Consider the following 13,825-nt stretch of genomic DNA (forward strand, 5'->3'; position numbering starts at 1 on the left):
GATTCATATTCACCTTAAGAATCTAATGGATTTCTATTTTTGAAACCCAAAGGCATTGTATATGCATGGGTCAAGTTTCAGATTGGCAAGCACATGGAATTGCATACAATTGTACTGTATTTTTGCCTCAGTTTAGGTGCACATTGATGTGCCCATTCTTTTCACAAACATGATCCAATTGGTATTTGGTATAACAAACACAAGCAACGTATACAAGTTTTGGCATGCAGCTAGCATACCAAATTCACAAAACGTAAGTGGGGATAAAGGGAACCAAGGTCCCAAAAAGGAGTTGTCCAAAAGATGTAACTCCCCACACAAAACTCTCGTCTGGGGATTTGGGGGATTTCTATTTGTGAGGTAAAATACCTCTTGGTCAAGCTGGGCTACAAATGACCTAGCTGAGCTCGGGTCCAGGTGGTTGGGTTTAGCTCGATATCAATGGACAAGCTAGGCTTGAGCCTTGTGCAGGATGTCTCTAGAGTATGAGTGCATGATAACTTTTTTAGAGTTCCAACTGTTCACATTTTTTTTTCAGAAAAATTTCAGAGAAATATTTATTACAATGAGTCTAGCATAAGGAACAGGCCAGGAGATTATATAAATTTCAGTTTGTGTTTAGGTTTAAAGTATTAATAGAACAACATGTCGAGTCTGGAGAAATTTTCAAACCACACCATTTATAATATGATTCATATTCCTCCTCAAATAAAAATATAATCTATCATAAAACATATAATTTTTTCTTTTATTAAAAAAACATAAACTACATCTGACTGTATATATAGCCAGTCAATGAGTTGGTAATTGCGTAGGCAAGAACCTAAGGTATATAAACCCTAATATCCCCTCAACAAGAGCCTTGATTAACTAACCTGGGATAAAAGTATCCTAAACTTGAAGGGAATGGTAAAAGTGAAAGTTTATTACTTTCATTCGACTCGTTGTTTACAGTTGCCTCATAATTGTCTTCCTGTTTTTCAGAATGAAGGGCATAGGGAGAATTGTTGATGTTCCTGCAAAAACATAAGTCATGTGTAAAGTGCTATGTAAATTGATCAATTATATAATTAAATATCTGATGTGTTTTGAAAAAAAAAAATCAAATATTTTGTGCCTTAAGAATAAAGAAATAGAAACCATGTTAATCTTAATTTTTTTAGGGCTACAATTTGTTGACCATCAATTATTTGTGCAGGTATAGTGAGCAAATTTATGGGTACCAACATCGTTTTCTCTGTGAAAATAGATATAATCTTCGTGGCATGTATGGATTTTGTTTATAAAGTATGATTTTGGCACTGTAGGTTGGATGAAGTTCCAATTTGGTAAAGGTTTCTGTTATCGCGATATAACACTGTAGTTTACTACAGTCTACGTACAAACATAGACGTCTTTACCTGCCACGGCGTTTTTCAAGAAAACACTGCAAGGAATATCTTCTTGCCATTGGAAGTCCTGAAATAGGTAAAGAAAAAAAATTAGTTAGGGAAGATCTGTTAAAGAAAAACTAGAGCAAATGTGATTAACATTCCTTTTGTGAATACTAAAGATCAACTAGTAGTCGTTTCAAAAAGACAAAAAAATCAACTAGTAGATTTTTTTATTTATACAAAATATATTGGGAGAGTTGGGAATCGAAGTTAGGACGATGGATGCAGAGGTAAATGCTCTTAACAACTTGAGTTCCAAAGCCCTTACAACTGGTAGATATTCTAAATAAAGCAGTGTAGGGTGTTTTACAACTCACTCGTCACGTTGGGCATTGGAGATATTTACACACCAACTTGAGGAGGAGTGTTGGTATGTGATTAAGGGATTTGTTACTTTTTTGTATAATTGACCTATATTTGAGTGTAATTAGGTTTTAAGTAGCTTTTGTTAGGGCCCCAATGTTATCCTATATATTTGCCTCTACAAGAAAGAGAATACGTATCATAGTTTTAACCTAACTTGAATTTCTTATTGGTTTCCAAATTATAACCCTTAAGGACAAGGATGATTTTGCAGGGGCGGGTAAAGTTAGGAAACTGGGGTATTCATTGTAAATTGTTCTCTTTTAACCTTTTTTTATGGCAAACCAAAAATCACCTGATATATGAGAAATGCTGAGTATTCAATACACAAAATTTCGGGTATATGGTGAATGCTCTTAACTAATTGAGGTACATGTCGAAATGAACTACTCATACCTGCTCTTATTTTGGAAACTGATAGTGATTTGGGTTTGAGAGGTGGTTTTTGCCTGTCTGTTTTTAACCTTTCAGCAACAAGAGGTTTGACCGATGAGTTTTCACTGGCAGAACGCATAATCGCTTGAGCCTACAATGACAATATCTATGGGAATCAATATAGCAGATAATTTTATATAATTATTCACAACTTGGTAAGATATAACATTATAATAAATTGTTTGAGAAAATTATTTTCAGGAAAAAGAAGTTGAACAGTCAAATATGGCAGTCACAACATAGACTTCATGGATTTCAAGCTTTGGGCACAATATTATTTGCTGAAAATTAAAAATTTGTGTGCATTTCTTTAAACTATTCACCTTATTAGCAGGAATATTGTCATAGACATTGATAATCCCATCATAAAATATTGTAAGCTGTTCTGAAGTCCTGTTGGATTGATCATCACATCTGTGTATGTACACACAGAACAAAAATTGAAGAGGACTAATTTCAAAAGGGAAAACTAATGTTATAACACAAGAAATAATTAGGGTAATGATTTTGGCACTCCTAGTTTAGCTTATAGAAATTCAATTTAATTCCTTTTAAATACTCTCAGTGGATGTTCCAGAAGCTTAAACAGAGAGTGCCAACATCGCTACCTGAACATAATAAGCATATATAACGACGAAAATAAGGAAAACATACCGCAATCCAGGAAGCAACTGTTGCTCTAGCAAAGATAGCCGGTGTCCTGGAAAATTATTACTACCAAGAAATTTAGGTGGTAAGGGGCGGGGTGATGAATGCCCCTTGCTAATTTCTGATTCAAATTCAGCTTCCATGCTGGTTTTAGCCACGTTATTTTGACTTCTTGTAAGAAGATACTTTCTGAAGAACCAAACACTTTGAGACATATTATTCTCTTCATCCATTGATCTTAAGCTGATGTCTCTTTGCTGGTCATCTGGGGTTCTTGCGACTTTTTCAAAACCAGAACTACTTTTGTTTTTATCTTCTCCATACAGTTCTTGGTCTGTTTTCATGAAGAAGTCCTTTATTATAATTGGAGTGCTACAAGCCATGATATATATATATGTTGCTCTCTCCCAACTTATTCCCAAGAAGTGAAGAGAAGTCTTCAAACCTATGTATATATATACACACATGAGAAAGAAAAACAAAATTGCTGAACATCAAGCCCATATAAAGGAAATGAAAATTGTATATATATATATATATATAGCCAAATTCTCATCATCCCATGACTAGCACAAAACTGAAATGGTATATCAAACGGGGCCCTAAGATATGAAGAAAACAGTTCAAAAATGCATACCAAGAATATGCATATATGTTAAAAGAGAGCAGATGTGTACCTGAAGAGGTTAGGGCTGGTTTATGAGTATGTGCATATAAAGCAAGCTCAGTTGATGGAGATATATATATATATATATATATAGAGAGAGAGAGAGAGAGAGAGAGAGAGAGAGAGAGAGAGAGAGAGAGAGAGAGAGAGGCGTCTAACAATTGGGGGTTGATTGGGAATAACGCCTTGGTAGACTTTGTTAGTAATTTACAAATCAAGCAGGCTAGGCTTTCGATGCACACGAAATCAAATTTAACCCCCACACGTTTGGACACAAGTAATGGATATCCAAAATTTGAAGTTGCTGGCAAAAATGAGTGCATGCTTTTTCCATGCAACTCAGAAAGCTGCTGCCGACACAAAAGTTACCTATTTCATGTTCTTACATATTTATCTATATTTACCTATATGCTTCTTCTCTCCAAGAAAATTTACTGAAATTTTCCTATATCTAATGATGCCAATATGCAACGGAATTAGCTTCACCCAAAACATATAAAAAGTGGATTGTAACTAGAGTTATAAAAAGCATTTACTCTCTTGTTCGCTTGATATGTCTTGTGTTCGATTCTCCCATTCGCTTGATGTCTTGTGTTTGATTCTCTCATTTGCTCCATATCGTCTTTGATTCTATTTCCTGTAATAGTGTTTTTATCAGGAAAATACATAATACTAATATAGCTCTATTTTATGAAACAGTGAGAAAATACATTTTCAAATTACATAAATTCATCTTATCTTAACGTTTTGCTCCAAAAGACAACCTTCATGCATTTGCTGGTCATTGTAGCAATATTCTTGTCATTTTGGCTACAACCCTAGCAAATGGAATCAAATGAGGTTGGAATTTCTTGTCAATTGTCACCATCCATAAAAAATAAAAAAGAGAAAAACAAACATTCTAGCAATTTTTTTTATAAAGCATACACGCACGTGTATTGTGATGTATACTCATGTGCTTTTCATGGCCCATAAAAAAATAGACCATCGAGAAAGACACCTTGAAATAGACCAATAGACAATTACAAGTATTAATATTATATAGTTATAACATATCAGTTAAAAAGGAAACAACAAAATCTCTCTATGACCAAGATAAAAAGCACAAGAAAATAATGCCGGGCATTGCAAGGCATGTCATTAATTTACACCAAATTTTTTTGACAAATGTTATTCACACTCTAAGAAAAACTCGGCATGCATGCTCTTCTGCAAGTGCAATTTCTATATCTTGTCTTTTTATTGAAATTGTCTTACTTTTTTTTTTTCCCGAAAATTTTACATTAATGTTTGCCGCAAATCAGTCTAGTCTAGCATATCATGAATATCCCAGAAGATTGTATTTTAAAACTGGCATTGCTTTATTTTAGTCGTGTTTAGGTTTAAAGTACTTGGTTTATTAATTAAGTTTAATGACTGAAGTCTCAAGTTATTATCTTTTTTCTTTTTGCCACAGTTAGGAAGGAAGAGGAGCTATCAAACCGCATATCGCTAGCCTGCATGCCAACATCTCTACCATTGAGCTAAGACCCCATTGGCAAAGTCTCAAATTCTTATCACAAGGCATAAAAAGAGAAATATGCTTTTGCCTGCCCACTGGAGAGAAACAACCAAAACAATGGCCATGGAAAAAAATTTCAACAGAGGCGACAACAATGGAAATCCAAATGGTGGTTGAATGTCGGCAAAAGCCATAGCCTGGCTATATTGATAAGATTGAGTTCCTAGAAGGGTTCAAGAGCCCTGGTTTCACACTATTTTCAGTAGAAAGTTCAAATATGGCTCAAAACTAAGCACCACAAGATGCTAGAGGAAAGACCACGAGATTCTAGAGGTACATAACATATTAATGATAAAATAGGATGCTTAGTTATATTTGAAGCATCAGTGTGACATCAAACGACATTGTTTTACTTTATAGTTATTAATTTGCTAGTTTCGACATCTCCAAAGAAGATATTGAAGAGAGAAAAATTTCACAATAAATCAATTTGAGAGTTCAATTTTTTCATAATCTTTTTTTTTTTTTGGGGAATGTTTACCTTTGGTCTACCTCGTTCTCTCTAGTGATACTAAAAAAAATATTATTAAATTAATATCTAATTGCATTAGTTTATACTTTATAGATATTAATTTAAGTGTATTAAACATGAAAATACATATGCACGTGTACAATACGAGTATTAAAGGTGAAAATGCTAAATTCTTTATACGTGTAATAACTCTGAAAAACTAAAAACAGGACAAGAGAGACTCGGGTAATAGCCTAATAATAATGGATAATACTCTAAACTATCGATAAACGAAAATCTAGGAAAAAGAATTTTTAAAAAAAATAACAGCATCTATAAAGAGTATAGCCGCAGGGCTATACTCCTTATAAAAATAAAAATAAAAGGATTCCAGCACAGCCGTGCGTCAACTCCTTTTTGGGGAAAAAAAAATAATAATTTCCATCGTATAGCCGCACGGCTCGCGTAGCTCCTAGCGCCACGTGTCAAAAAAGTATAGCCGCATGGCTATACTATTTTGTATAGCCAGTCGGCTATACTCTCTGAGTATATCATATTTAATAAGAGTATAGCCACGCGGCTATACTATTTATAAAAAAAATGTAAAAACAGGGACCCCTGACTAGCCGCTGTTATAAACAATCGCGTGTATAGTCCCGAATATAGCCGTGCAGCCATACGTTTTCCAGTAGAAGAGTACAAATCTCGCTCAAAACTAAGCACCACAAGATGCTAGAGGTAAAGACCATGAGATTCTAGAGGTACATAACATATTAATGATAAAATAGGATGCTTATTTATATTTGAAGTATCAGTGTGACATAAAACGACATTGTTTTAGACTATTAGTTAACAATATCTTCACATAAAAAATAAAACAAAGAATCTGAACTCCATAAGTATGCCAGGAAACTTAGAAAAGGCTTTTACTGTCACTTAACATCAACTGCTGGAGACTTAATGGAGCCAAAAGGATACATTTCTCCAAGGACACCCAAACTGCTGCTGCCCATTGTATTCATACTTACAGCAGATATTGCCGGGTTAAGGAAAACTTTGAAAGGGTGCTATAGTTGTCACTTAACCTCAACTGTAGGAGTCTCCTTGGAGTCAGAAGGATCTACATATCTCCAAAAGAATGCCAGACTGCTTCCCATTATATTCATTATCACAGCAGACAATGCGGCGGGTAATGCAACCATTGGCGAGGTGAAATGAGAAGTGGCCAAAACCACACCCAAAGAAGAATTTTGCATACCAACCTGCGAATGTCAAACATGTAAATGAAGGATTAGTATTGCATGCCCACCAAAATTTTTGAAAGTTTCAACATTTTCAATCTGAATATAAAACAATGAAGATCTTCTATGGACTTACAATAAAGTTTAAGAATAGAATTTTTATATCTTTATTACCAATTTGACCAAAGCCGAAACAAAACTGGAACACAAGGATTCACAGAAAGCACAGAAAGCCAGATCATGTCTTAAGGTTTACATTCTATTTGATTAATACCTCAATTGATATTGCTCGTCTTTGTGCTTCTCTAAACCCGCAAACAGCTGCTGATATATACCTGCAAATTAAGACTCTCCTTGATCAAAAAAGACTCCTCAAGTTGCACATTTGTACCGCAAAAACTCCAAAACAAACTAAACAAACAGGCCCAGCACCACAACCTTAAAGAATATTTGTATGAGTGCAAACTCTGCCAACAATGCTTGTATACAAAACTAGATTCTATCTTCATATGTCAAATTAAAATCCACATAGACAAAGAAGATTGAATATATATACTTTCTTACAGCAATAGCTTTTATGGCTATGAAGTCATAATGACAGCAAACTGTTGTTTCTCAACTGTTACTTACAAATTATGAGTACTTTGTTTTTTCAAAGTATAGTTAACTTCACTCTATAATTTATATATCAAACTTGACAGAAGCTAAATCAAACAGCAATAATACATTAATACAAGGCTACAACGTAATTTTTTTAGAATTTTTGAGCTAAAATTAGAGTGAATCTTTACATATACATACTGAAAAAATGTATACATTACCTTGAGCTTTTTCCACAACAAACTTAATAATTAAAGTCACCAACAGTTAAAGGCAACTAACCCCACAAAGAAACCAGCAATATGTACTAACAGCACAGAAAGAATAACCACCCCAACTTCTCCAGATAACATTGTCTGAGCACGAGCCATTAGAGACAGATCAGCCGGCAATGTTACAGCAACCATTGAAGCTTTGAGACGGACAACATTCTCAGAGAATACACTGGCCCACAAAATAAAATCTAGTAATTTGAGAAAGAGAGCATATTTGGAAGGAACCACAGGCAAGACAATCATATTTTACATATAAGTAATTAAAAAGATATTTATATGCATAACAAATGTACCTGCATGCAAGCAGTGATGCAGCTAGAACAGCAAAAAGTGGTGCAAAAGGTATCACAATTTTAACCAATGCAGGAAATGCACTCTGCATATAAGAACCTAACAAAATTGGAGCAACAACAACCTACAGATGACAGAATAGAGACCATAAGCCCCAGCTGATGGATAATATAATATTACTGAAGTTTATTATATTTAACTTAACCTGCATGGTGCTGATTGACAGTTTGGCAGCATCCACAGGGACGTAAGTCCCTGCCAATATCTTTGTTAGCAGAGGAGTCAGGGCTACTGCCCCAAGAGTTGTGCATACCGTCATTACAATAGAGAGAGGAACATCCCCTTGAGCAATTAAGGTCACCTGAAAAGCTATCATAAAAGGCATTGAATGGCGTATCTCACAATTTGAAAATATTAAGGCATTGCGTTCAAACAACACTAGATCCATAACTAATTTCAAGTCTATATTAAAAGGAAATACAAAGTTTATTTTAGTAAGATTGCATTTCCAGTTTAGAATCACTTTTGTATTAAAAATAAAAACTAGAGAAGTTTGTTCAGAACATAAAGGTATTGTTCAAAGATTAATGTCTTTTTCTACTAATGGTGATTAACCAGTAAGGGAGTGACCACAAAGAAGCACAGAACTTTGAAAAGTTTTCATTCAGCAAAACAGGAAGGGGGAAGGCAAGGACTGAAAAATATAATAAATATGAAAACCCTAATGATGCAGAATGCATGTGAATAGTTTTCCTAAATCTATTCGGATGAATTATTATTAGCTTTCTTTATTCCATTCGGATTAGTTATTACTTCAGTTAAGGATTCTTCTTGTTGAAGGATCTCCTATTAGTTAATTTGCCTTCCTATTTCTTAAAGTTTACTTTTCCTTTTCCTAGAGTACAAAGGGTTGTGCCTCTGTAAATAGAGCAGTTTGTAATCTTTTAAGGCAGACTTGATTAAGGATAAATTTCCTTACTTTAAACTCACTGATTCCTTCCCTTTCCCTTCGTCCCTTCGATCTCTGATTCTTCTCCTCGATCTCCCTTATCCTAGACGTTCTACATTACCTAAATTAGGAAAGAATTTGGGAAAACATAAAAACCTAACCTGATTGGCCATCTGGCATGCAGTCTGTCATACCACCAAACACATGATTTTAGGTAATAAATTTTTTTTGGCATAAACCAAGCACAGCCGAGACTATGATTTGTGACAATTGGTTGGTAATGGTGAATTAGAACGGAAGTTAATAAGTTAGAAACAGAAAGAGTGGAGGAAGAGATGGCAAAATCGAAAACGGTCAGCCTGATAATTTGACTATACAAAATGGTACTTCTGGGAATACATCAGAAAAAAATGACGTCACCAGTTTGTCATCGTTAGCAGAAATGGTGAGAACAAAGACCATCATCCATTGTGAGCAAAAAGATGGTACCTTAAGCATTAAAGCATGCCCAAGGTAGAGCAAAACAGGAAACAGGAATTAAGAAATGAATTGTACAGATTTCTGTGTTATTGAAAATGCATTTTTTTTTTTGGGGTCCCTCTACACCTATTTGGGGTAAGAATTCATTCATTATATCCAGAAAATTTAATATACTTCTAATAGTTATAGCATACGTACTCATTTCATTTGACAGATTCAAATAATTAAGCCTATGTTGGTATAAGTGGTAGCAACTATCTCTAAATGTTACTAACCAACTGATCATTCTTTTGGCTTTAAGAATCCTTAACCTTGCTTCAGTAAATTGTAAGCATTCAAGTTCAGGAACAAATTAAGAGGAAAATAAACAGGTTCATTGCCCTCTAAAAAGAGAAGTTAAAATGCTAGAAAAGTTTATCCTGCTGGATATGCTCCTTAAAGACAGAAAATCATAATGAAAATAAATCTATTAAATGAAACCAAATACTTTTACATTTTGCACAAAAATAAGAGGCATCGTCACTAACTATATCGAATTAGAAAATTACTAATAGAGCCATATCATTGTCAATCAGAACATCAAGAACTCTGGAAAATGTGCTTTATATGAGTTAGGAATGGATGTAAGCTGAATAAGAAACAAAACTAAACAAAACTTACCACATTGGAGGCAGTACCTCCAGGGCAGCAGCCAAGCAATATTAAACCCACTGAAAGAGACGGTGGAAGCCCAAATATTTTAGCAACAAGTGTTGCAAACACGGGCATAATAGTGTACTGAGCAACACATCCAAACAATATCTGAACAAAAGTGACAGATAAGAAACTATTAACAGGAGTACACATTTATATTAGCAGCTCTTTGTGGAGCAAAGATAGAGTTTCACTTTCTTCATGAGCAACACAATTTATTTGACAAAAACCAATATTGGCAGAACCATCTTAACTAAAAAGTAATTAGTCACTTGAATACATAACTCACAATAAATATGTTAAAGCATCAATTGCAAACTGGGAAAAGTCAATTTGTTAACAAATTTTCTAAACATAAGATTGAACTGTATCTGATTAAAAAGAGAAAACAAGGTACACATAAAATGCCAAAAGGTAAATGAAATGCAAACAAACTCTAATAGACCTTGCCACAAACACATGTAACTTCCCCAAGTAAAGCATTCCCATTATCAAATCAATCTACCAAGAAACCCTAAATTAAAATGCAGTTCTGTTCAAGACAAGACTTACTGAAAGGGGCCTTTGGCGGAACAAGCCAAGCAAGTCCTTATACTCCAAAGTGAGACCCATTGACAACATTATCAACCCAAGAGTCAAGGTATATGAAGCTGGGCTTCTTTCAACAAACCATGAAAAAGCAGAGGGTTTGAGGCAAGCAACAACACCCCCAGCAGTCACATAGAAAGGGTACAAGCTTGCTGCAGTGGACAGTATGTTTTCCCATCTGGGTTTTGCTGGAGACACAGCAAAGTGTTCAGAATTTTCTTTAACAGCTCTGATTGTTGGTAAAGTTGTGAGCTTTGGTGGTGGAAAATGTGAAGGCGTTTTGGGTCTAACAGAGATTCTTTGGTGGGTTAAGTTTGGAGGTGAAGTGAAGCAACTGAGTCTGAAAGCGAGGGACATGGTTAACTTAAGGTTATGGTTAATCTATCACTCAGTCTATAGACTAATTTCGGAAGAAAAGAAAGAACAATGCGGTTCCAGTCTTCTTCTAGATTTTGCAATCGGTGATTTTTGGTTGTAGTTCTTCAGAGTAATGATTTGTGCCACTCGCAGTCAGCGGGACACGCAAAAAGGCTGCTTCCTGCTTCTGTCTTCCTGGTTATGGCCGTTAGTGGCTTTCTGGGCTCTCCTCTGTGTCTTATGTGTGTGATGTGGGTTCATTTGGGCTTTGTACATTAATTTCCGCTCGTTTGATAATTATTTTAAATTTTTTTTTAAAGGTTTTTTTTTATTTTTTTGAATAATGTTATTCTTATCATATTTATATATTATATTTTCATACCACCTTATATGACAGATGAGATGAGGTTGTCCACTTCATCTACCACATAAAGTGGTATGAGAATGTAGTATATAAATGTAGTAAGAGCAGCATTACACTTTTTTTTTTTACTAGAGTATAGAGGAAAATGAGAGTGAGAATAGGAGTGACGATGAGAGGGGCGGATGGGAGAAAAAAAATTGAAAATAATTTTAAATAAATTTCAGTTTTTAATTTTTGTTTTCATTTTTGTTACTACTCCCTCCATCATTTCCTCTCATCTTCCCTCTCAACTCTCATCTCCACTCTCATTCTTCTTCCTCTCTTTCCTCTATACTCTAGCACACAAAAATTGAAAACTAAAAAATAAATTATTAAAATAATAATCAAATGGACCCTATAATTTTTTGAAAGTCACACGTGTCATTCGTTCTTTATTTTTCTTTCTCAAATTTTTCTTCTATTTATTATTATTGTTTACCATGGAGAAGTACTAGAGATCTTTTTTTTCTTTTTTCCTTTCGTATAGGTCCGTCCTTTCCTACAATTAATTTAATTTGTTGTGCCCTTGAGGGTTGAAGTATAAGCCATTTTTACCAAGTATATAGGTCATTCTTTTACTTTGGTATATGTCCTTTCATTTATAATTAATTACATTGTGTGTCTTTAAGGCTTAAAAGTATACTTTATTTTGCACACTTATTTTTTACTTTGGTACAAAGTCATTTCATATAATTAGTTATGTTTTCCACCCTTGAACCTGAGAATATTTCATTGTTCAACCCAACACTTGTGGATATTGGAATGTTTCCCATCCTCAAGTTTTTCGTTATATAATTTCGCTTGCAGGCAGATTGCAAATTTTATGCTGATGCAGACAATAAATTTGCACCAAATGGAAATAAAAAAAAATTAAATCATAATGAAAGGTCAACCATTCTTATCCATAAACCAAAAAATATATATTCAGGAAGAAAAAAAAAACACACACATGATTTTGAAGAAGTTCTGAATGTTACATTTGATAGATTCTTACCCAAAATAGAAAAAAATTCAGTATTTGGTTTGTTCATTGTGGCAAGCATGCCTTTACTCACAGCATTTGTATGAATGTAATCATCATAATGTGACTTGTCCAAATGGCTAATTACATAGTCAATACCGACTTTGTCTGGAATGGTAGATAGCAATTATAATTTACCAAAAGTCATGCAACTTCTGAGATGCCTTTAAAAGTTGACCCTTTTTTTTTTTCTTTGACCAACATAGAGATGACAAAAGGAAGCAGTTGCAATGGTCTTGAAGGAATCAAATCAAACTACACATGTCATTAGTTTATTCATGATCTGCCAAAATGGACAATTGTACATGTTCCTTGCACTTTCAGCTAAACTTAATTAATAATTCAATTAAGAGAGATGTCAACAAAGATTAAACAACCCTTCCACGCAAAACAGAGGGGTAGACGTGATTTAAAAAAATTAAATTTAAGTTAAAACAACAAAACCAATGACAATTTATTTGCCAGATGTAAGAGGGTATCCAATGCCATGTCTTTTGGTGGGGAAGACCACAAACAGCAAGCTGCAAATAAGCCCAATACCAACTGGAACAATGTCCAAAACCTCCTGAGTCTCACGCCCAGGCGTAGGGTAGAAGCACCCCACAACATTCTTGTCCCTCAAAGCCACAGCCCCAAACACAAACACAGACAAAACTGCATGAACCAAATCCATGAACCTTATCTTGTACTTGCTCAAATCAGGCAGACCTGAACCTGAGGCATCCGGGAAGTCAAACAAAAATAACCCCTTGGTCGTTGCCAGGCCGTAGTAGACTTGTCCATCAGAGGCCTTGACGCTGTCGGTAAGGGACGCGACGAAACACGAGAGGGCAAAGAGGAGGAGCAGGATGAGGGTCATGGGGCGCGTGGCGGAGTCACAAGAGCCATTGCTGGTGAAGATTGGGGTGAGGAGTTGGAAGGCGAGGAGGGTGCCTGTTGGGAGAAGGTTGGCTAGGTTTGCTGTGCTTGTTAGGGTTTGGGAGATGGCACGTTGGGAGAGGGTGGGTTGTGGTAGCTGAGGGCTTTTCGGGGTGTCGGGTTCCGATTCGGAGCTGGTGGTGGAGGTTGGTGGGTTGGTAGTAATGGAAACTGCATCTGATATCGATTGTTGCTTGGTAGGTGTTGGTCTTGGTCTAAGAGACATATTGGACTGTGGCGGCGGACGTGGTGGTGTTGGCGGCGGCGAATTGTGGTGGCTTTGAGAATTGTTAGTATTTAGAGGAGAGAGACACTTGGCGTATGGGGGGAGATTAATGGTTTTGGTGATGGTTAGGGAGAGATCTATTATATATAGAGAGAACTCTGGTTAGGTGGATGGAAAATGATAAGAACGTTACGTTAGTTGTTGTTGCTTGTCTTGGAAGGTAGT

At 35.3% G+C, this 13,825-nt stretch overlaps 3 protein-coding genes across 4 annotated transcripts; all 3 read right to left on the reverse strand.

The window, feature by feature from the left end:
- Window positions 1-450: 450 nt before the first annotated feature.
- Window positions 451-3,262, reverse strand: LOC117620389 (protein TIFY 4B-like). The gene is made up of 6 exons (XM_034350579.1): window positions 2,886-3,262; window positions 2,555-2,645; window positions 2,193-2,322; window positions 1,401-1,458; window positions 876-1,016; window positions 451-517 (listed from the first exon to the last, which is right to left on the reverse strand). The coding sequence occupies exons 1-6, from the start codon at window positions 3,260-3,262 to the stop codon at window positions 451-453; spliced, it is 864 nt and encodes a 287-aa protein (XP_034206470.1).
- A 3,069-nt stretch (window positions 3,263-6,331) lies between these two features.
- On the reverse strand, window positions 6,332-11,265 carry LOC117613897 (probable sodium/metabolite cotransporter BASS2, chloroplastic). 2 transcript variants are annotated; one of them, XM_034342512.1, is made up of 7 exons: window positions 10,640-11,265; window positions 10,055-10,195; window positions 8,171-8,326; window positions 7,968-8,089; window positions 7,682-7,843; window positions 7,074-7,134; window positions 6,332-6,820 (listed from the first exon to the last, which is right to left on the reverse strand). In XM_034342512.1, exons 1-7 carry the CDS (start codon window positions 11,030-11,032, stop codon window positions 6,635-6,637), a joined length of 1,221 nt encoding a protein of 406 aa, XP_034198403.1. In that variant the 5' UTR covers window positions 11,033-11,265; the 3' UTR covers window positions 6,332-6,634. The 2 variants fall into 2 exon arrangements, 1 of the variants encoding a protein (XP_034198403.1); XR_004583806.1 differs by having other exon boundaries at window positions 6,805-6,820; window positions 7,621-7,843.
- Window positions 11,266-12,692: 1,427 nt separating this feature from the next.
- On the reverse strand, window positions 12,693-13,726 carry LOC117614714 (protein DMP3). Its single transcript, XM_034343611.1, has one exon. The coding sequence runs from the start codon at window positions 13,598-13,600 to the stop codon at window positions 12,911-12,913; it is 690 nt and encodes a 229-aa protein (XP_034199502.1). The 5' UTR covers window positions 13,601-13,726; the 3' UTR covers window positions 12,693-12,910.
- Between the last annotated feature and the right edge of the window lie 99 nt (window positions 13,727-13,825).

Source organism: Prunus dulcis, chromosome 1 (assembly GCF_902201215.1).
Source record: "Prunus dulcis chromosome 1, ALMONDv2, whole genome shotgun sequence".
NCBI classification, from domain to species: domain Eukaryota; kingdom Viridiplantae; phylum Streptophyta; class Magnoliopsida; order Rosales; family Rosaceae; genus Prunus; species Prunus dulcis.